The 22,802-nt window shown below is 56.2% G+C and overlaps 1 protein-coding gene across 3 annotated transcripts; it reads right to left on the reverse strand.

Annotated features, from left to right (window-relative positions):
- Positions 1-20,145: 20,145 nt before the first annotated feature.
- RPP25L (ribonuclease P/MRP subunit p25 like) lies at positions 20,146-21,757 on the reverse strand. 3 transcript variants are annotated; one of them, XM_008272942.5, is made up of 2 exons: positions 21,607-21,757; positions 20,146-20,945 (listed from the first exon to the last, which is right to left on the reverse strand). In XM_008272942.5, exon 2 carries the CDS (start codon positions 20,902-20,904, stop codon positions 20,413-20,415), a length of 492 nt encoding a protein of 163 aa, XP_008271164.1. In that variant the 5' UTR covers positions 20,905-20,945; positions 21,607-21,757; the 3' UTR covers positions 20,146-20,412. The 3 variants fall into 3 exon arrangements, with proteins under 3 accessions (XP_008271164.1, XP_002708066.1, XP_089174354.1); XM_002708020.6 differs by having other exon boundaries at positions 21,616-21,735; XM_089318228.1 differs by lacking the exon at positions 21,607-21,757 and adding an exon at positions 21,569-21,591.
- Positions 21,758-22,802: the final 1,045 nt, after the last annotated feature.

Consider the following 22,802-nt stretch of genomic DNA (forward strand, 5'->3'; position numbering starts at 1 on the left):
ATCCACACCCACACCGCCCCCTCCCGTAGGGCGGCTGGGCGCGCACCCACCCCCCCGGGATCTCTCCTTCACACTCCCTCACTCCGCCTTGGCCAGGTCTCTGCTTGCGCACACTCCCGCACGTTCAGGCCCTCGCGGTCTTACACCGACACCCTGACACGCCCGGGGCCAACTCTCGGGGTCCTCACTCTGGCATCCCCGGGAAAGGAGCGCGAGCCAGAGCCCCCCCCAGCCCCCACTTGGGGTTGAAGACGCCAGCGGGCTCCGCCCCTATCCCTACTGCCCCCAGCAACGACACCCCCCCCTTTGCAGTCACAGACAAACCCCCGGCGCGGGGGGGGGGGGGGGAAGGGGACTCTGCGCTTCCACGGTCGGGGATGGACCAGGCTGGGAGCATGTCACCATGTCTGTGGTGACACCGCGGCCGCTACGGTCTCCGGTCTCAACCCCTGGGGACCCGCGGCCTGGGGCGAAGCCTCCACTGCCTGGACGTTAGCTCCGGAGCGCTCGGCGCTGGAGCTTCAGCCCTCTGTCCTTCCTCCGGCGGCCCGGGCCTCCGAGAGGCCGGCATGCTCACTGCACTCGGCCCCCACCCCCTACCCCGGCTCTCTGGCTGGCTGCAACCCGGGAGACTAAGGTTAGACACCCCGATCCACGGCTGCGACCATGCAAGAGCGCGACGAAGAGGGGCCACGCCAGGGGCGCAGAACCAGAGGACGCTCCCCCCAACACACACACCCCGCGGATTTTCCACCTGACCTTTGACCCATAATCCCTGGGCCTTGGCCCTCCGGGGAATCGCTCTAGGACTGAGGGCGAGGGGAGGGGAGGGCCGTGGCTCTCAGTTTCCTCACCCCGTTCCCCACTAGGCTGCCTAGAGCGCCCGGGCCCTTTCCCAACAAATGCCTCGGGGACTCCCACTGCAGAGGAAAAACCTCCTTCCCGCCACGGCCGGGGCTTTTCACTTTCACTTCCGTGGCCACGGAATCCCCCCGTATAGCCGGCAAGGGTCAGCCTGGGCTGCGGCTCAGAGAGGGTCGGCTGGGGCTTAAGGACGCACGCAAAGACCGTTTTTGTGCCCTCCTGAGGGCCTGCGCGCAGCCACCCCCAGTGGACGTCCTTTCTCCAGGCCGCGGACCCGGATGAGAGTGGTGGGCGCGGAGCAAGAGCTAGTCGGTGCGACGAAGTCTGGGGGTGGGGACGTCAGGGATGGCCCCTCCACCGCGCCGAAGCTAGGCCTGGCCGAGGTGTGGTGCTCTAGGGCCCCCACACACACACCCGGCGCTCACACCCCGACAGGAAGCTAGACGGACGGGCGTCGAGATCGGCGGCGTCTCGGTAGGCTGACTTGAGCTCCGATTGCCCCAGTGCCCCAGGCTCAGCCTCTTTCTGCCAGGTTGAAGGGCGCTCCACGCGAGACCAGCGTCCCCTCGTCCCCGGGGACGCGGAGGCTGCCGTCGGCAGTGCCGCAGTTAACGGGTGCGGGGTGCGGGGTCCACGCCTAGGGCCCAGCGTGCAGGAAGCTGATATGGCGGTGTGTGGTGGGATGAGGGAGGCCGGTGTGTGGCAGGAGGAGGCGCACGCCGCCCCGGGTCTGGGGGTCTGTCAGCCGGGAGCGCCTCCTGGCGCGGGACGCAGCCGCCTCTCGCGCTTCCCCGAGGCCGCAGCGACACCTGGCGGAAGGCGTGGGACGTGCGTTTTTCCACAGGCTGCGGCCGCCGCTCTGGCTCCCGCTCCCAGCTGAGCCCTCAGCAAGCTACCCAAAAACCCGGGTGCAGTGCTCCTCACACCGCCGCCCCCTGACTCAGCCACGATTCTCCTTCCATCTAGGCTGGGGCAACAGACTACCCGCGGGGTTCCGCTCCTGCCGCCTCCATGCGCGATCCACACGCTCGCCGCGGAGCTTCCCAAGCCTTGGTGTTGAACCCTCCCGCGTGTCCCCATCGCCTGGGGTGCAAAGTTGGGCGGTTCCCGCTGGGCTTCAAACCCTGCAGGATCTGGCCCTGTCTCCTCTTCGGCTTTAGTGGGCGCCCCACTCCCGGCTTGCCCGGCCCGGCGCCAGCCCCCTTCTCCATCGTGGCTCACTCGTCCTAGAGCCAAACCCCGCTTCGCTGACACCCTCCCCTCACTGCCTTCGATGCCTTCGCTGCCTTCTCTGTCTTCAACGTCGGCGACTCCCACAAGGGAGTGGCAGGAAGCAGCACCCCCAGGCCGCGGCCTGTGTGCCGTTCGTGATGAGGAATCCTTTCGGTAATCCTAAAAGGGGTTGGGAAACAGGAGGAATGTTCTCCTTGACTTTGAGTTTTTGTAATAAAAAAAAAAGATTTATTTATATTTATTTATTTATTTGAGAGGCAGAGTTAAAGACAGAGAGGGAAACAAAGAGAAATCTTCCATCTGCTGGTTCACTCCCCAAATGCCGCAACACCAGACCGGAGCCAGGAGCTTATTCCGGGTCTCCCATGCGGGTGCAGGGGTCCAAGCACTTGGGCCACCTTCTACTGCTTTCCCAGGCCATTAGCAAGAAGCCGGACTGGAAGTGGAGCAGCTGGGACTCGAACCAGCATCCATATGGGATGCAGGCGGTGCTGCAGGCGGAGGCTTAACCTACTACGCCACAGAATCAGACCAGAGATTTTGTAATTTTACACCCACGTGAAAGAGGCATCTGTGGCCAGGACTTCTGGTTCGATCCTCCACCCTGGTGAGTGTCCTAAACTTGGACCACCTGCTCTTGCAACCCCTCCACCCTACACACACACCCAGGTGCCATCCATGCCTCCCTCATTCCCCCCTGACTTTTCCCCAATGAAGTGTGTCCCCACCCCACTGGGAATGGTGCTGACGTCTACCTTGCTTTTACTCTCAAAAAGTTCCAGTTACAAGTACCCTCACAAGCTCTCTGTCTTACTTATGAGGGCCAAGCACGAGGCCACAGAAAATCACACACCGAGTCTCAAAGAGTGATGCGAGTGTATTGGATCCCACTGCAGCACCTGGGGGATTCAGGGTCGGCTGCGGCGCCCGGGAGCTACAGGTCCCTGAAGGGCGGGACACTCACGCACCGCGCGCAGACACACAGCGCGCACAACGCGTGTCACACGGGCGCACGCAGTCACACACGCTCTCAATCACAGTGGGGTTTGGCGGGTCGGGGCGGGCTCCGGGAGGCGGTTACGTAAACGCCCTCGCAACCCCCCTCGCTCCCCCTCACCCCCCTGCTTCCTTGCGCAGTGCCAGCGCCCGGGGCGGCTTGGCCGGGGCCCGGGAACAGCTCGGCCTCGCAGAGGCTCCAGGCGCCGAGAAACCCGATCCGAACACAGCCCCAGGCCGAGCCAGGGAGGGGAGCCCAGAGCCCCCCCTACCCCTACACACACAGACTCGGGGTCCAGCCCAGCTCCCCCCACCCTCGATGATCCTGAGACAGCTCCCAGCATGGTCCTGGGACAGCACGTGGGACCCAGGGATGACACCCTCTTTCTGTAGACCCTCTGGAATTCTGTTGCCTGGACCCATGCCTGTGTGTGCCCTGACCCTTCTAACCTCTGGCACCGGAAAAGGGCAAAGATTCCCTAAAGGTAGAGAATGGGGGAGGGCTGACACCGGGACAGGGGAGCCCAAGTATTCCACCTGGAGGTGCCCCCCGTTCCAGGGCACTGCCTCTTCTTCCGGCCTCACCAGGGCGGGCCCCTCGGATGGAGGGGCCTTCATTCCTGCTGCAGGCCTCCCTCTGATCTCTGATAGCATTGCGTCCTCCTCAGGGGTGAGGTCGGACTCCAGTGTCATCCCAGTTCCCCGTTTGGCTGAGAAGGAAGTTTGAGGGCAACCTGAGGCACTGAGAACCAAGTCCCCGAAAGGAAGAAAGACTGGGGTTCAGGAAACCCCAGCAAGTCAGCAGTCTGAGAGGCGGGGAGGGAGCACTTTTCGGACTCTTCCCCCAATAAGCCCCCACCCCATTCTGCAGCCCAGGCTGGATTTTCCACACTAGCTATTGAGTGTCCGCTTCGGGCTGCCCAGGCCCGAGCTGAAAGGGAATTTCCCTCTGTGTTCTCTGTTAATGAACAAAACATTTCATGTTGAAATTCCCCCCTCTGCCCCCAGTCCCGCGTCCCCAGGGCCCCCCAGCCTGGCCGAGCAGGGAGACCACTAGGAAGAGGGGGCAGCAGGGTAGAGGGAAGCCCCCCAAGGAAGCATAATTTATACTGGGAAGGGGCATCTTTTCTCACAAATAATGAGGATGGCTTCTTCTCTTTTCTTTTTTCTTTTTTTCCCCCACTTTTGGCTAAAATTACCCACTCCTGTGGCAGCTTCCCAGAAAGGGCGGCGGGAGGGCGGCCGGAGCTGTCCCGAGGCCCAGGACACGGCCCCCCTCCCCTGGGCGAGGAGCCTTCCCCAAGTTGTTTTCCTGGTCTCTTCCTCTTGGATGTTTTTTTGATTATTAATCATATTTTCCATCCACAGGCTCAGTCCAGACCCCCTCCCCCTGGGGTCAGGGCTGGACAGATGGAGGAGGAGCGGGCTGCAGGAGGATGCCTTGGGGACAAGATGGGCAGTGACCTCTGGCCCTGGATGACCTGAAAGATGCTGACCATGGCATGTCACAGATCATGCCCTCACCATCCTGTCACATAGTAACCATCACTCTCAATCACTGCAAGTGGAATGAATGAATGAGTGAACAGGTGTCCAGCTTTCACAGTGCTCAGCTGGCACTGGACGGCAAATCCCCTAGGGTTCTTCATTTATGCTACAGGCAGGGAAACAGCCCAGAGAAGCTGGTCACCTGCACAGAGTCACACAGCAGAGTTAGTGACAGGGAAGAACGCCCATGCCCCACCACCCGGAAGTCAGCCAATGAATAAATGCTGAGCGCCTACTCTATGCCTGGTGTTGATGTAAGCACAGCAGGGACCCAGACGGAGATCTCCAGCCTCTAGACTGTGAAGCAGCTAGAACTGAACATGCTGCCAGTGCTGTGTGTGTCGGTGCAGCCACCGGGGAGCGCTGTGGGACCGGGTCTACCATGGACCCTGTGGCCCAGCAAATGCACATACCCCCAAAGAAACGACCCAATATGCCCGCCAGCAGTGCTCGAAGTGGCTTTACTCATAATATCCACAAGCTGGAAACAACCCAAATAAACAAATAGATGGTGGTACAGTTACAGCGATGGGAAAGAACCAACCACAGCTACACACAGCAGATAAAGTGATGAGCAAAGGAAAAACAACAACACCAGACCCAGAAGAGGACATACTGAGTGATTTCATATATGTAAAGCTCAAGAACAGGCAAAACTAAAATTTGAGTTTGTGTACTGCTTACTTTTTGCCTAAAAAAAAAGTTTAGAAGTCCCCTGCCCTCATGGGGTGACCATTCTAGTCTAGGAGTGATGGATTGCAAGCAAAACAGACACTTCTAGTTTGTCCACGTGAAAGTCCCAGCCCCCTCAGGCAAGAGGTGACAGCCTTAATGTCTCCTGGGGGGATAGAGCCTGACACCCTGTGTCTTCTCTGTTGCCAGCACCTTGTTGCTTAGAACAGTCAGTGTGATGTTCATGTCCCTCGCTCCTGGCAGCTCCATGTGTGCAGCCCTGCGGCTTCCATCTCCAGGCACCTAAAGCCGAGTCTGGCACAGAACAGGCGCTCCAAACATGTTCAATAGATGTAAAGAAATGCTGATTGAATGAACGATGCAAGTAAGGAAATAGGGCTGCTGTGAGCTGGGAAGCAGAGCTGAGCTCCAGGTCGCAGGGGAGAGGGCCTGCCTGAACGTCCTGCGGTCTCGGAAGATCCGACCAGCCAGGGACTAAGCAGAGACCTGGAAGGCAGGCTGAGGCAGCCCGCGTGGCTCGGAGTCTGTGTCCTGAGATGTCTTTGGTGCCAAGGCGTGGAGGCAGGGAAGGCTGAGTGTGAGTGAGATTACAAGAGCTGCTAGGTGGAGGTTGAGAGGAAGGCTGAGGCTGGAGGCGGGGCTCCAGGCAGGAGGTATCCCTGTGACCCATGGGAGAGAGACCTCCAGCCTGACCTGGGCTGAGGCTGCGGGGCTGGAGAGAGGACAGAGCCTTGGAGGAGAGAGGCTGGGTGCTCACGCCATCTGCTCCATCTGCTCCCATGACCCCTGGAGGAAGCCTTGTGTGACACAGAGAACAGGCCTCCTGGACACACAGTCCTGTGTCTGCTGTCTCCCAAGGATCTTCCCCCTGGGTGAGGCCAGGGTCTGGTGCAACCAGGTGGGCAGAGAAGGGGCAGGGGGTCCAGCCAGGGTAAGGGGAGGAGGACAGGGAGGGCAGGGGAATTCATGGAGAGGAGACTGTGTGTGTGTGTGTGTGTGTGTGTGTGTGTGTGTGTGTGTGTGTTTGACAGGGAGAGCAGAGGCACAGACTTGCAAAATCACAGATGTGATTTTTCATTTTACAAAAATTTGCGTGAAACTAATTCCTGCTTAGAAGCACAAAGTCCCTCCCCGCCTTCCCACTCCAGCAGGCTCTGGTCCCGCTCCCCGTTCTTCATGGAGGAGGCGTCTGTCCTCAGAGGGTTGTCCCCTCCCAGTGCCAGCTCCGAGTCTCACCTTGGCCTCTGTTGTCCTAGGACTTCCTTCCTGATAACAGGGTTAGGATTCCCAAGACGGACTGAGGGCCATGTCCCAAGATTCGTTCTCTTGCTTCACCTCCAGGAGTCTATTTCTGGTTAGCCTGTGATTCACTGAGTTAGGGGAAAAGGAAGAAAACAGGCCCCAATTCCCCCCACCCCCAGAAACTCCACAGTGGGGATTGGGAAGACGGAGAAAACTCAGATATTTGGAGGATGAATGCAAAAGACATCAAGTTCCAGGGAACCAGAGGGAGGAGTTCTGGGGACAGCAGTGAGCAGCATTCAGTTCAACAGACATTTATTAAGCGCCTACTGTGTGCCAGGCCCAAAGGGAACATTATGTACAAAAGCATAGGAGGCTCCCAGGTTTTTGGCGTGAGCTGCTGGGAAATGATGGTCCATTCACCAAGCTGGTGAGAGGGGAGGAGCTTTGACACATTGGCAGCTGAAGGGTTTGTGAGATGAAGACCAGGCTGGGGCAAGGTAGGTGGCAAGAGAAATAAATCTGCAGACAACAGAGCAAGGGCTGGCTGGCTGGAGGGGTATAGGCAACATTCAAAAGTTCCCAGGGCTCTCTATCTGAGCCTAGCACCAACTGTGGGAGCTTGGGTGTGCATCAGAGTCCCAGACTGCCCTGGGCGTTAAGTTGGTGCCGGGAGATGATGAGATAGGCCAGGGATCTGGCAGGGGAATGTGATAATCGAGGGTGGAGGGGGAGGACTGGAGCTGAAATGCTGGGAACCGGCATTAAAAGACAGAGGGACGGTGAGGGGATCCCAGAAGACAGTGAGAGTACGGTGGTCCCAGAGGCGGAAGAGCCAGAGGCAGGGTTGTCGTGAGGCCAGAAGGGATGCTGGTGGGCCAAGAAAAATTCCTGGGCTTCAGCAGCCAGGGGCGGGGGGACAGGGGAGGCCACAGGAGGATGAAGCTGGGGCTGGAGACCTCTGCACAGCGGTCTGTGAACAGAGCACACAGATCCTTCTATCCTCAACCTCCCCATTGCTCCCCGGGGCCCTGCGTGGCTCGGGGCTCTCTCGTAGGCCAGCACAAGGGCAGGAAAGCATCAGAAAGCAGCCGCCAAGGCCCCTAGACGTCCATCCCCGCTCTCCTGGTTTCTGGTCTCCCAGGAGGCTCCTGAGCCTGTCTGGAGCTTGGGAGCATGTGGTGGTGGAGAACTCTGGGGACACTGGGGGTAATTAAAACCAGGGCTGAGACATTAGAAACCAAAACGCTGACTCCCCGGCTCCCCCAGGAGAGCTCCTGGTTTTCTTCTCGCCCCAATCCTCCCTGCTGTTGACAGCTCTGCTCTCCCAGGTCCCCAACAGCTGGGCCAGGGACCTTCCTCCCCGTCCCCATTAGAAGGGGCCTCCCACCAGAAGGCACCCAATGGCAGCCTTCGGGGACTTCTCTGTGCTCAGACAAACCCAGTGTGTATGGAAGGTCCCAACTTCTGGTCTTCATCCCATTTTGCTGAATCTAACCTAGGGGATGGAAGTCATTCAGACGATAGGAAGGATTTCTTTCTTAAAAATCTATTTTCACTTTGTTGTAAAGGTAATGGAGATAGATAGATGATAGTAGATACACAGATAGATAGTAGATAGGTAGATCGATCGACCTCTTTCATCTTCTGGTTCACTCCCCAGATGCCTGTAACAGGCCTAGGCCAGGCCAAAGCCGGGAGGCTGAAGCTCCATTCAGGTCTCCCATGTGGGTGGCAGCGACCCAAGTATGTAAGCCATTGTCTGCCGCCTCCCAGGATGCATTAGCAGGAAGTTGGATCAGAAGCAGAGGAGCTGGGATTTGAACTCAGCATCCCAATATGGGATGTGGGTATCTCAAGTAGCGGTTTAACCACTGTACCCACACGTGCACCCTGGAAAGCAGCCCTTGATAGTGAAAGAGAAAACAGGGAGCTAAGTGTAATCCAGGAGTGTCCCCCATCTAGCAGGTGTTCCACGAAGGAATATGTCTCTAAGCCGGGGTCCCGAGGGGTTAAGCACTGTTTGTGACAGCAGCATCCCATATCAGAGCACTGGTTCAATTCCTGGCTGCTCCAGCCCCCTGCAGATGCACCTAGAAAAGCACTGGAAGATGCCCAAGTACTTGAGTCCCTGCCACCCCTGTGGGAGACCCGGATGGAGTTCTGGGCTCCTGGCTTTGACCTGTCCCAGCCCCATCAGCTGTGGCTATTTAGGGAATGAACCAGCAGGGGGGCAGCTCTCTTTCTTTCTGAAATAAATAAAGCCCAGGGCAGGGGTAGGGAGCTGAGAGGGGTGTGGAGGGTTGTGAGGGGAGAGAGAGATGTGTTGACTGGTAAGACAGCTATTCCTCGGGGTAGTATGAGGAGGAGGGTTGCAGAGGGAGTTCCGCAGCTCGGGGTCCCCTTTGCCCTTGCTCTGCCAGCCCTCCTCGCCCCCGTCCCATCCCGCCCAGCTGGCCACCGCATCTCTGACAGAAAGGACTGGGCGTCGCACTTCTATCAGCCTGTTGGGAAGGCCCACCCCCTGCACAGCTGTCTGAAAAGTCAGGGTTCCCAGATTCCCCAAGAGTGCTGGTGTGGGAATCTGTCCCCGCCTCTGTCTCTCTCTCCCAGGCTCTGCAGTCAGACTGGGGGGTTCCTACGCCTATCCCATCACTCACTGGCTGTGTGGCCTCGGGCAAGTGACTTAATGTCTCAATTACCTCAGAAGTCGAATGGGCCTTAATTACCTGGGAGTAAAATGGGATCATAATAGTGCCTGTTTCCTAAGAGTGTTGTGAAGATCAAATTAAACAAGATAATCCAGTCAAGTGCTCCTCGCTGGGCCTGGGAGGCACCAAAGCTCCCTTCACACGCTCGCTCACTCGCTGGTTCTGGCTTCGTCCCAGCTGGTATCTCTGGGCCACCTCCACCCCCGTCTTCCTCCCTACACTTCCATCTGCATCATCAGTCTCTCTATGCTTTCCCTGGATCTGCCTCTGCAGATCCACAGCCCTCCAGCCACACCTGCTGACCCCGTTCCCACCCGCTGGCACAACTAGGAGAAGGGTGGGGGTATCGGGGAGGATCCCAGCAGGATCCCGCCTGGGCCTGAACGGGGGTGAATCATGGCCAGTGGGGAGAGTGGGGGAGAGCCGAGTGCTGGGGGGTCTGACCTGATGGCCTCTCGGGGGAGGGGCACTTGTCTTGACGGCTTCAGACGCCTCCACACCTGGGCCCAGGCCAGGTCCCCCATGGCTGCGCCTGCCTAGAGGGGAGGCGGCCTGCCCAGAAGCCAGGACCTCCACACAGCGCGGCCCACCTGCCCTCAGGATCCTCCGCTCAGCCTCACCCCAAGACCTGCTGGGCCTCCCAGACCCCCTCCCACACCTGGGATGGGAACGCAGTGCCTCGCAGGCCTTGCTGCTCTCATCCCCATCTTTATGTGTGTGTCTCTCTCTCAACTTTGATCCTTGACTCTGGCAGATGCATAAGCTCTGTACCCCAAAGCCAAGGCCACCAGGGATAGGGAACTGTGTGTGTGTGTATGTGTGTGTGTCTGTGGCAGGGATAGGGGGTGGTTAAAGAGCCTGTGTTCTTCTCCTGGGCAAAAAACCTCCTTCTTGGGGGATGGGGGAGAGAAGGATACAAGAAGCCCAGATACCATTTCTCTGTCACTGTGGACACGTAGCACATGGGATGGCTTAAGTGCTTATCAAATGTAAACCAGGGGCCAGGCGTTGTGGCCCATTGGGTCATCTATATGAGTACTGATTTGAGCCCCGGATGCTCCATTTCCCATTCAGCTCCCTGACGGTGCATCCCAGGAGTTCAGTGAATGATGGTTTGAGTGTTTGAGTCCCTGCTACCCATGTGGGAGACTTGGTTGGCAAGCCGGCTGTTATGGGGGCACTTGGGTAGTGAATATAGCAAGTGGAAAATCTATCTCTGTCCCTCTGTCTGCTTGTCTGTCTTTCTCTCTCTGGCTCTGCCTTTCCAGTAGATGAAAATAAATAAACATTGAAAATAAATAAACATCGGCCGGTGCCGCGGCTCACTAGGCTAATCCTCCGCCTTGCGGCGCCGGCACACCGGGTTCTAGTCCTGGTCAGGGTGCCGGATTCTGTCCCAGTTGCCCCTCTTCCAGGCCAGCTCTCTGCTGTGGCCAGGGAGTGCAGTGGAGGATGGCCCAAGTACTTGGGCCCTGCACTCCATGGGAGACCAGGAGAAGCACCTGGCTCCTGCCATCGGATCAGTGCGGTGTGCCGGCTGCAGCGCGCGGACCGCGGCGGCCATTAGAGGGTGAACCAATGGCAAAGGAAGACCTTTCTCTCTGTCTCTCTCTCTCACTGTCCACTCTGCCTGTCAAAAATAAAAATAAAAATAAATAAATAAATAAACATTGAAAATAAATAAAAATTGAACTATATGGGTTCACTGTGGCATAACGAGATAAGCTGCCACCTGCACCGCTGGCATTCCATATGGGCGCCGTTTCAATTCCTGGATGCTCCACTTCCAATCCAGCTCCCTGCTAATGTGTATGGGTAAGCAGCAGAAGATGGCCCAAGTTCTTGGGCCCCTAAACCCATGTGGGAGACCTGGAAGAAGCTCCTGGCTTCAGCATGGCCCAGGAGTAATTTGGGGGAGTGAACCAGTAGATGGAAGATTCTCTCTCTCTCTCTCTGTCTTGCTGTCTCCCTCTCTCTCTGGGGTGTGTGTGTGTGTGTGTGTGTATGTGTATGTGTGTGTAACTCTGCCTTTCAAATAACTAAAAATAAATTTAACAAAAAAAAATTGAACCAAAGGCAGAAGGGGTAAACAGAGGACCTCAAACAATGACTGAGGCTTAGCAGGCAGGAGCATGGAGAGACCATGGAGAGGCTGCTGCTCAACTCTGTGGAGTCTTCTCTGGGGGCCAGGATTGGTTTCAACTAGCCCCAGACACCCCCACACCTGGGCCCTGGCCAGACCCTCACGTCAGCTCTTGGGCAGAGGGCCAGATAGGTGAGCAATGCCCCCTCATCTCCCTATTCCCAACACATCACTGGCTCCAATTGCCCCACCAGCTTCAGGGACGACAGGGCTGGGACCACAGTGCCAGAGAGGGAGCAACACTGGGCAGGTCACTCAGCAAGCAGGGCCTGGGTTGGGAGTCCTGGTGTCCTGGCAACCAGCCTGGGCCTGTCATGGGGATCCTGTGCCAACACCGTGACAGGGGCCAGACCCGAGACAGGATTTTCTGCAGGCAGCTGGGCCCAGGGGCGGAGCAGCCCATCAGGCAAGGACACATGGGCAGCTTCCTGTCCTTCCCACCGGATTGAGACTAGTACTGGGACAAAAGGTTCAGAGAGACAGAATCAGTGCAGAATAGAAACAGAGAGACCAAGAGATAGGAACTCTCAGAGATGTGGAGAAAGAGTTGTGAACCAGAGGCACAGAGATTGGGGGATGCAGAAGGAGGGAGAGCCAGGGCATTGAAGACACACAGAGACAGGGAGCCAGAGAGAAAGGCAGTGTCTGAGGCACAGAGCAGCAATGGCGTGGAGACAGATAGGGAGACACAGAAACTCAGAGACATGAAGCAAAAGAAATAACACAGCTGGGAGGGAGACAGAGATGGAGGAGGCACAGAGAAAGTGACAGCAAGATCAAGAGAGGCAGGGGTGGAGAGAGAACAAGGCAGACCAGGGATGGAGAGAGGGAGACAAAGATAGAATGAGGCAAAGGAAGAGATCAAAACACCAGGAGTGGGTAAAGCAGGCAACAGATGAGAGTCTCCTGGTCTCAGGCTCTCCAGCCTGGTCTCCCCAGGCTGTGGCCCTCCCCTTGCTAGTCTCTGGTTTCCATAGCAACAAGGAGGGCAGCACCACATTTGCATACACATTTACATTCTTTCTATCTGCATAATTCAACAGGTTTCTGTGCATATTCATGAGAACTGGATGAAGGTGACTCTTCCCATCCTTGCATAAAAACTGGGTATGGTGCCCCCTGCTTTCTGCAAACAGTCATGGCAAAAGCCCTGACCTGAACCTGCCAGATGCTAACAACATTCCCACCCCGGCTCCCAGTACCCCCGTGTGTTTTCCTACCTCCAGGCCTTTCCTCTGTGTATGCACTCCTTCTTCTAGGGATGCCAGCCATCGTTGCAATGGTGCACGCACGCACGCACACACGCAGACTCTGACTCTGGCAGGGTGCAGTAGAGGATGGCAGGGAGTGAGTAGTGCTCATGCTGGCTCCCTGGTGGAGGGGGCCCCTCAGATACACTCTTATCTGGGGGCTTGTGAAAGGATCACACCGAGAGAGCCTGGGTGTAGGCAGGGGTGCGGGCTGACAGACATACCAGGAGAGGAACCTCAGACACTGTGAGCTCCATATGGAAACTGATAGGGACCGGTTCCAGTCAGGATCATCAGAGGGGCCAGGATAGGGCCCGAAGGAACCCCAGGGACAGAGGGGCAGAGGTGGCCCAGGTGGCCAAGAACCCTTTCAGAGAGCCGAGTGTTGAGTGCCCATGTGTGCTAGGGGGAGCTTCTCCCAGGCCTGAACTAGTCATGACTTTGGCCTTGCCATCTCCCCCGAAACCCTGGAGTAGCCTCCTGTCTGCTCTTTCTTTCTTTTTTAAAAAATGTATTTATTTATTTGAAAGTCAGAGTTACAGAGAGGCAGAGGCAGAAGCAGAAAGAGAGAGAGGTCTTCCATCCACTGGTTCATTCCCCAAATGGCCACAATAATCAGAGCTGGGCTGATCTGAAGCCAGGAGCCAGGAGCTTCTTCCAAGTCTCCCATGTGGATACAGGGGCCTAAGCATTTGGGCCATCTTCCACTGCTATCCCAGGCCATAGCAGAGAGCTGGATCAGAAGTGGAGCAGCCGGGACTCAAACCAGTGCCCATATGGGATGCCGTCACTTTAGACAGCGGCTTTACCTGCTACACCACAGCACAGCACCCCATCCCCCGCCGCCCTTTTAAAGATTTATTTACTGTCTGCTCTTTCTGCCCTGTGCTCCCAATTGCTCTCCACACTGAAGAAGCCAGAGCCCTCCCTGCAAAACACAACAATATTCCACAGCACTCCCTCCCTAGAGCCTTCAATGACTCTCCATCACCGTCAAGATCAAGTCCAAACTCTGGCCAGGCATGCAGGCCCCCACTCACATCTGAGCCCCGTTCCTCACACTTTCTGTCTCAAGCTTCCTGCTGCAGTGATCATTTCTATGCTGCTTCTCACATCTACGCCTTGGCACATGCCTTCCCTTCACCCACGGACTCCCTTCCTCTTCTCTCTTAACTACTTGCTCTTTAAGATTCTTTTCTTGGGGCCAGTGCTATGGCGTAGCGGGTAAAGCTGCCGCCTGCAGTGCCAGCATCCCATATGGGCACCAGTTCAAGTCCTGACTGCTCCACTTCCAATCCAGCTCTCTGCTATGGCCTGGGAAAGCAGTAGAAGATGGCCCAAGTCCTTGGGCCCCTGCACCCACATGGGAAGACCCAGAAGAAGCTCCTGGTTCCTGGCTTCAGATCAGTGCAGCTCCAGCTGTTGCAGCCATTTGGGAAGTGAACCAGCAGATGGAAGACCTCTCTCTCTCTCTCTCTCTCTCTCTCTCTCTCTCTCTGCCTCTCCTTCTCTCTCTGTGTAACTCTGACTTTCAAATAAATAAATATTTTTTTAAAAAAGATTTTTTCCTTCTATTTAATTATTTGCATTTTGTTTGAGAGGAAGATACAGAGAGGGAGAAAGAAAGAGAGAGACAGTGAGAGAGAAAACTTCCATGCACTGGTTCACTGCCCAAATGCTTCCAACAGCCAGGGATGGGTGAGGCCAAAGCCATAAGCCCAGAACTCTACCCAAGTCTCCATGTGGACGGTAGGGATCCAGGCACTGGAGCCATCATTGTCTGCCTCCCCTGGTGTGCATCAGCAGGAAGTCCGAGCAGAAGCAGGGGAGTCAGGAATCAAACCAGGCGCTCGGGTATGGAGTATGGTTGTTCCAGGCAGCATTTGAAGTACTGTGCTAAATGGCCCCCCCTTCTTTGAAGTTTGCTTCTCCCTAAAGGCTGTGCGAGGGGCTCTGAACTCCTGCAGTAATGAGCTTTCCTAACCTGTGTACTTATCACACCATAGTGAAATTACCTGTATGTATTCACAGCCATGGCCCTCATGGGGTTGGAGGTTCCAAGTCCAGTGACTGTTTTTGCTACATTGTAGATGACCACTAGCTTTTTGTTGAATAACACAGAGGTCACACAGACCACTGAGGGCCAAATTTCAAGTCTAGAATGTATCTTCTCCATCTCGGGCATCCTGGGGCCTGCTCACAGATCGTGGAAAGGGAAGGGATGGGACATCCCTTTGTAAACTCTGCCACCTTGTGGCCAGATCCAGAAATGTAGCCAGTACATCACCTTAGTGCTAGGACAAACATGGGAAGAGAGTTGGGCCTAATTCCTGAGCTTGGGATGGTGATCTAGACAACTAGTAGGGATTAGGGAGGTAGGCCAGTGCTCAGAGGCCAGCACAGGTATCCTCGAACATTCTTGATGACTTGATGAGCAGGCAGAATAGCTCAGAGGCAGAAAATTTAATGGTGCCTGGGAAGGGTAAGGCATTAGTGGAGTGAGAACTGTTAGGATGTCAGTGTGACTTGTGGGGAGCAGACATATAGCTTGATCAATGACAATAGCTAAAGGATAAGGTCCAGGGTCGGGGGGGGGGGCAGGACAAAGATGGATTGAGCCATGGACAGGAGAGGGTCTCGTAGGGCACCCAGCAGGGGCAAGCATTTGGTGTAGAAGTTAAGCTGCAGCTTCAGACACCTGCATTCCATTTTGGAATGCCTGGCTCAAGTCCTAGATGCCCGGGAGTTCAGATCCAGCTTCTTTCTAATGCATCTGGGAGGCAGTGGAAGATGGCCCAATACTTGGGTTCCTGCCTCCCACACGGAAGACACACATGGACTTCTTGGCTCCTGGCCTCAAACTGGTCCAGCCCAACTGTTGTGGGTATTTGGGAAGTGAACCAGCAGATGGAAGATATCTCTCTCTCTGTCACTTGGCCTTTCCAATAAACAAATAAATCTATCTTTAAAAATAGTGCTAGGCTGCAATGTTTTTAATTTTTTAAAAAATATTTATTTGAAAGGGGGAGAGAGAGAGATCTTTCATCCACTGGTTCACTCCTCAAATGGCTGCAAAGGCTGGAGTGGGGCCAGGTCTCGACATGGGTGCAGGGGCCCAAGTCCTTGGGCCATCTTCCACTACTTTCCCAGGCACATTGCAGGGAACTGGATCAGAAGTGGAGCAGCCAGGACTTGAATCGGTGCCCATATGGGACGCTGGTGTTGCAAGCAGTGACTTTACCTGCTCCACCACCACAGCGCCAGCCCCTGGGCTACAATTTTTAATGCAGTGGCCAGAGTATGCCTCATTAAGGTGACATTTGAGCAAAAGCTTAAAGGAAGAAGGGATAAGCATGGAGGTATCTGGGAGGAAGAGCATTCTGAACAAAGGGAACAGCCAGTGAGGTAGAAGAGAGCTCAGAGGGAGGGGAAGCAGGGATGTGGTAAGGAGATACTAAGATGTGGGGCACGAGTGAACACAGGCAGGGGGCCTGGTGAGAGACCAAGGATGCAAAATTGGCAGGACTTGGTGCTCACCTGCACACGGGAGGCAGGTAACTGCATGCTATGTTGTGAGGTAGATCCTCCTTTGAAGGATAACAAACAAAGTGGCTGCACCTTAGTGATTTTGCTTCCAGCCATCCAGCTATCTCATCCTCACAACAAATCCTATCAGCTCCTAAAACTTTTTTGTTAAAGATTTATTTATTTATTTGAAAGTCAGAGTTAAGGGGCCCTCCCCTTGCTAGTCTCTGGGGGAGAGGAAGAGAGAGAGACAGAGTCTTCCATCTGCTGGTTCATTCTCCCAATTGGCCGCAACAGCCGGAGCTGCACTGATCTGAAGCCAGGAACCAGGAGCTTCTTCTGGGTCTCCCACGTGGGTGCAGGGGCCCAAGGACTTGGGCCATTTTCCACTGCTATCCCAGGCCATAGCAGAGAGCTGGATTGGAAGTGGAGCAGCCAGGACTCGAACCAGCGCCCATATGGGATGCCAGTGCTTCAGGCCAGGGCTGCACCACAGCGCCGGCCCCTCCTAAAACTCTTAATCCCGCTGACTCCTCCATCCTATCCTTTAGCTACTGTCATGGAGCAAATTGTGCTCTGCCCCCCAAAAGACACATTGACTTCCAAACCCCCATACCCCAGTGGCTTTATTTGGAAATGCGGTCTTTACCTAGTTAATCAAATGAAAAGGAGGCCATCAGGGAAGGCTGTTTTCCAGCATGACTGAGATGTGGATGGAGGCGACACAAACACAGGGAAGACGCCACGTGAAGACAGAGGGTTTGGGAAACCTACAAGCCAGAAGCTAGGATGAGTCTGCTAACACCTTGACCTTGGACTTCCAGCCTCTAGAGCTGAGAGGACTAATTCTACTACTCCGAGTCACCCAGTTTGTGGTCCTATTACAGCAGCTTTCAAACTAGTCGCTACAATATTCCCACCTGCCTGGTGCTCTCCTGACAGCTTCACGGGGCCCTCCAGACTACTGGCCTGTGTCCTTTCTCTCCACTTTTTTTTTAAGGATCTATTTATTCATTTGAAAGGCAAAGTTAGAGAGAAAGACAGACAGACAGAGACTGAGCTAGATGAGTGACAGGGGCCCAAGCACTTGGGCCACTTTCCCAGTTCGTTTTCAAGGAGCTGAATTGGAAACAGAGCAGCCAAGACTCAAACCAGTGCCCATACAGGATGCCGGCACTATAGGCAGCAGCTTTACCTGCCATGCCACACCACCAGACCCAAGTGAGGCCTTCTGAACTCCCTTATGTCCCACCTTTACCTCAACAGCTATTGGCACATACACCCATCCTCAACTCCTTCCTCCTGGGTCAGCAGTCAGCTCTCCTCTGCCATCTGCGATCCCACGCCCTTTCACCCCTTCAGGAACTTCCTGCTTCTTGCATCTTTCCCTACTGTCTTCCCCACTGGCCTATAACCATGCTCCTCACTGCCAGTATATTTAAAAATCCAAACAAAACAGAAAACTCTCTCACTGCTCTCTACCCACTCTCAATCCAGCTTCTTGGAAGAGCTGTCTCCACCTCCTTCTGCCCCAAGGGAGAACCACATTGCAATGGATTAAGGAGAAAGTCAGAAGTAAAGAATTATGCACTTAAAAAAAAAAAAAAAGGATGTATTATATATTTGCAAGGCAGAGTTAGAGACAGGGAGGGAGAGGTCTTCCATCCACTGGTTCACTCCCCAAAATGGCCATAATGGCTGGGCCAAGCTGAAGCCCGGAGTCGGGAGCTTCTTTTGAGTCTCCCAGCTGGGTGCAGAGGCCCAAGCACTTGGACCATCCCCACTGCTTTCCCAGGTGCATTAGCAGGGAGCTGGATGGGAAGTAGAGCAGCCAGGACTTGAACTGGTGCCCATAAGGGATGCTGGTGTCGCAGGTGGCAGCTTTATCCGCTATGCCACAGCACCGGCCCTCTATACGATTCTTGAGCTCCCTCCTAAGTCTGCTCAGGCTGACTGCAAAGGCTTCACCTCCCTCTGTTCCCCTTACCGCCAAAGCTTCCTACTGTAGGCCCAGATGAACACTATAGAGGCCAAGGGGGAGGGGAACTGCCCTGAGATCCTCAGCCCTCCTCCCTTAGGCTGAGATCATCTTATATCTTCTACCTGCTACCCAGGTGGGAGATCATTTTCATGGTCCTCTGAAGGGATTTGACCCTGTTTTCTTCTACACTACTGCTGCCATCATCCTTGGGGACAGCAGATGGCGCTTCTACAGCGAGCAGCCCAGCAGGGGAGGCCTCTGGGGACTCCAGAGCTCCCAGTGCCACCTGACTGGATCACCCCCTTAGCACGGGTCCCACACTTACTGCATCTGACCTCTCCGCCCTGGCCACAGCAGACCGGGTAGGGACGGGCTGCCGAGCCCAAGATCCTTGTTAGATGTGTTAGATGCTTCAGGACCCCTCTGCATTTGAGAGGACGGGCGGCCACTGAGACTTCATCCCCAAATCCTCATCACCTATCCTCCTCTCCATCACTTGGGGCTGACCTGTCTTGGAAAGCAAAGGATGGTGTTTAAGTTTTTGAGCACAGGCTGCTGTCCCAATGTCACCTCAGCCTCTTCCAAGCCTTTATCAAGGCCTCCAGTTCCCCAACACCTCCTCCCACCCCCTAATCCCTCCTGCCTGGTCTCAGCCAGACATCACTGCACTACCGGCAAGTTACTGGGTCCACCCTGCTTTCCTTGTGACTGGACGCCCAGGCTGCTGGATACACGGGAGTAAAGCTCAAGATCGATTGATCCAACTTTTCAGTCTACCAGTGGCCACACCCCTGCTACGTGCCTATGGCCCCCTGACCTGGTGAACTCACAGTTTAAGGCCAAGGTAAGGTAGCAAAGTAGCAAGGGGCAGAAAGACAAGGATGAGACCTGGAGGGGTTCCAGTATGTAACGTTTAGCACTCTGGACTCTGAAACCTAGAGAGAAACATAGGATTGAGGTGATTTAAAAAAAAAAAAAAAGGTTTTTTTCAGGGCTGGTGCTGTAGCAGAACAGGTAATGCTGCTGCCTGTGATGCCAGAATCCCATATGGGCATCGGTTCATGTCCCAGCTGCTCCACTTCCAATCCAGCTGCCTGCTCATGACCTGGGAAAAGCGATAGAAGATGGCTGAAGAGTTCGGACCCTGCCACCTATGCGGAAGACCTGGATGAAGCTCCTGGCTCCTGTGTGACCCAGTGCTGGCCTCAGTTGAGGCCATCCAGGGAGTGAATGAGCAGGTGGAAGATCTGTGTCTCTCCCTCTTTCAAAACAAAATCTTAGAAACTTTTATTGAGGCCAGGGCTGTGGTGCAGCTGCAATGCTGGCATCCCATGTGAGTCCTGCTTCCTTATGGCCACTGGGGGAGTGAACCAACGGATGGAAGATCTCTATCACTCTGCCTTTCAAGTAAAAATTTAAACATTTTATTTGGAAAGCAGAGTGACAGAGAGGGAAAGACAGAAAGATTGTCCATCCACTGGTTCACTCCCCAAATACCCACAAGTCAGGGCAGGCCAGGCTGAAGCCAGGACCCAGAATGCCTTCCAGGTTTCCCACATGGGTGGCAGGCGTCCAAGCACTCAGACTATCATCTGCTGCCCCCCAGGCATGTTAGCAGGAAGCTGGATGGGAAGCAGAGTAGCCAGGACTTGCACCAGGAACTCTGCTAAGGAATGTATCCTAAGTGAGATTTAACTTGCTATGTCAGAATGCCTGCCCTTGAGGTGTTTTTAAGACAGAAAAAGGCATCTCTATATACTGGGACATTAATAATACCAATTAATGTTCCTACAGTGCTGTGTGCCCAGGTGGCTTCCTGCCTGAGGCTTCTTACGGACACAGACCATCCCAGCACCAGCGTGGGCCTACTCTTCCTGTCTGCAGCCCGCGGGCTCTCAGCAGGCAGGGGCAGGGAGTGCTGTTCTTAGTCCCACTTCCACACAGCAGCTGAGCAGAGGCTCATCAGACAAATGGGCAGAACCTTTATTTCCTGACGCCCTCCCTGGACCTGTCACAGACAGAGTAGATGCACTGTAGGTAGAAGGCAGAGCAATCTAGACGTTGGCAGATGACAGTCCGCACCTGTCACTTCATTAGCAGTCCCTTCCCACATGCCAGAGGGAATGGGAAGCAGGAAGAGGCCCGCCTCTGTGAACCAGAGCCTTGCTGGGGACGCTGAGCAGTCACGGGGCATTCGGGCCTGGAGAACAGCCCTTCAGCAGATCTTCAGGACCGGTTGTCTCGAGCTCTTCTTCGGGGTCGGGGGCCACAGCTGGAGCTGGGTATGGGGCCCAGACCAGGAGGTGCCCCTGGAGGCTGATAGCCACACTCATTAGGGTCCAGGGGGTCCCGGCTGAGCAGTACCCACACTGCAGGCACATGGCGGCGCACTGTGAGGGGGTCTAGGCCGGTATCAGGTGAGGTTGGGACCCAGCTGTCCTCAGTCTGCAGGAATCGCAGCTTGGTGAGCTGGTGCAGGCCTGGGACCCGCCGCTTCACAATCTCCGCACAGCTGACAGCCTTCCCTGCGGCCCGGCCAGACCCTGAGAAGACCACGTGCCTTGCGCTGCCGCCCTCTAAGCGGCCCAGCGCCAGCCCCAGCAGGTTGCGGATTTTGCTGCCATCTCGAACCCGCATCTCGAGGGTATCGGGAGGCAGTTGGGGAATCGGGGATGGTGCTGGGAGCTCCACAGAGCCGGCCTTACGGTAGTGCTCCATCTTGCATGCTGCGGTGTCTGCGGTTCGGTTCTCGCCGCCCACTGCAGGGAAGCATCAGATGAGTGCCTAGGCAGTGCGCCCCAGGCCGCCCTCCACCCCCTTCCCAGCCCGGCGCTGCTCCTCATCCCAAACTTCCCAGGACCAGGGTCAGATCCCCGCCTCCCTGGCTTCTCACCACAGGGGCGTGCCAGCCCCGCCCCGTTTAGGGATGCACCCCATCAGCACCCGCCCCCCAATCCCGGAGGCCGCAAACACTGGGCTCTTTGGGACCCGGCCCCTCTAATCCTGGACTCTGAGGGGTCCTTCACCACTCTCTCCCTCTCAAGAACACGACGGAACGCTCCTCCCCGCAAGGACAGAGCCAAGGCCCCCTCACTCCATGTTCCCACAGGGCAGGGCCACGCCGCTTCGCCCCAGGCTCCTCCGGGCACGGCCGAGAACCTCAAGTGCTCCCCCTCCCCCAACGACGGGATCCGTAAGACAAGGCTGAGCATTCCTCCCCCGGGATTCCCAGGGTCGCTCGGTATCAACCAAGTCACTTAGAAACTCAGAGAGCACGACGCAGAAGGCTGCTTAGGCGACTCCCAGCCGGCCTCGGCCGTCTCCATCGCCACCGGCGGCTTCCATGGTCCCGCGAGCCGCTGCGGCGTCCCGTCTCCCCTACCATCCAGAGCCCCGCTCCCGCCAGGTGCCGGCTCTCACCGCCCCTACCGCCGCCGCCGCCGCGTCTCGCTGGATCGGGAGCCAAGATGGCGAGCGAGCCGGGAGCGCGCCGAGGCCGCGGAGCCGCGCACGCCGGGCGGGGGCGGGGCCTGAGGAGGGGCGTGCCCCGCGGGGTTTTTCGGGGCCGCCCTTGGTGGCTCTGCGGGGGGCGCTAAATGGGCTACAACGTGCTGGGGTGAGCGGGTCCAGGAGCTCCGGCGCCTGGGGACACGCCCCCACCCCTCAGCTGTTACGCCCGGGTCAAGGGCACTCCTAGTGGCGGGGAGAGAGCTCAGTGGGTGAGAGAAGCGACCACAGCGCTGGGAGGCTGGCGTCACCAGTTGAGTATCCCGCAAAGGGGAAGCAGCAGGTTCAGCTAGGAGTGGCTTTAGAAATACCGCGTGCTGCTGTGCGGGTCAGAGCCTTGGTCACCCAGTTAGGAGCTGTAATCTCATCCTGTGGGCACCGGCGAACCACGAAGGGTTTTCAACAGGGGCCGGTCCAGCCGATTTTGTCCACACCTCGCTCAGGCCTCACCTCGCAGGGGAGGGACTGGTGGGAGAAATCGAGCCGCAGACGCCGGCGAGCTCTGCTTTCGGTGCCTAGTGCAGTGCCCCGCGTTTAACAGGCGCTCGAGTATTCGTTACATTCTTTGTTGGATTAATGAACCAGAGAAAAGGGCAGTAGGGATAGAGAAAGGATTAAATTGGGAGCTACTAGTAGATAGGTTCCGTGAAGACTGGATAGAGAAGTAGGATGACTCCCAGGTTTCAGGCCAGTTTGAACTCGCTGACAGGGCACACACGTGCGGTGACAGAGGCGGGTGAAAGGGATCTAGAGCCAGAGCACTCCGTGAGACCACGAGGGGGCAGCAAACACTTGGTGGCGCGCCGTGCCAATCAGTTTCTCCTGCCCTCTCCCCAGAACCGAAAACTTCCCGCATCCAAACCTCTTGGGCTCCCTTTATCAGCTAGTGACACGAGGTAGGCTCCCAAGAAGAATGTCAAGGCTTCTCTCTGGCTTTCCGCCCACTGCCCCCTTGGCTCTGAAATCCCTGCATGTCACCCAGCAGGGCCGCCTCCACTTCACTCCATTTCTCTTCTGTGCCTACCAGGTGAGACTTCCCTTTACCTTGACACCCACCCCCTCCTGCCCGCACAGCCCGTCAGGGATTAGGTGGGCCCTACCTGTGTGCC

This window comes from Oryctolagus cuniculus, chromosome 1 (assembly GCF_051225735.1).
Source record: "Oryctolagus cuniculus isolate XC-2025 breed Fujian yellow rabbit chromosome 1, ASM5122573v1, whole genome shotgun sequence".
In the NCBI taxonomy this organism is placed as follows: Eukaryota; Metazoa; Chordata; class Mammalia; order Lagomorpha; family Leporidae; genus Oryctolagus; species Oryctolagus cuniculus.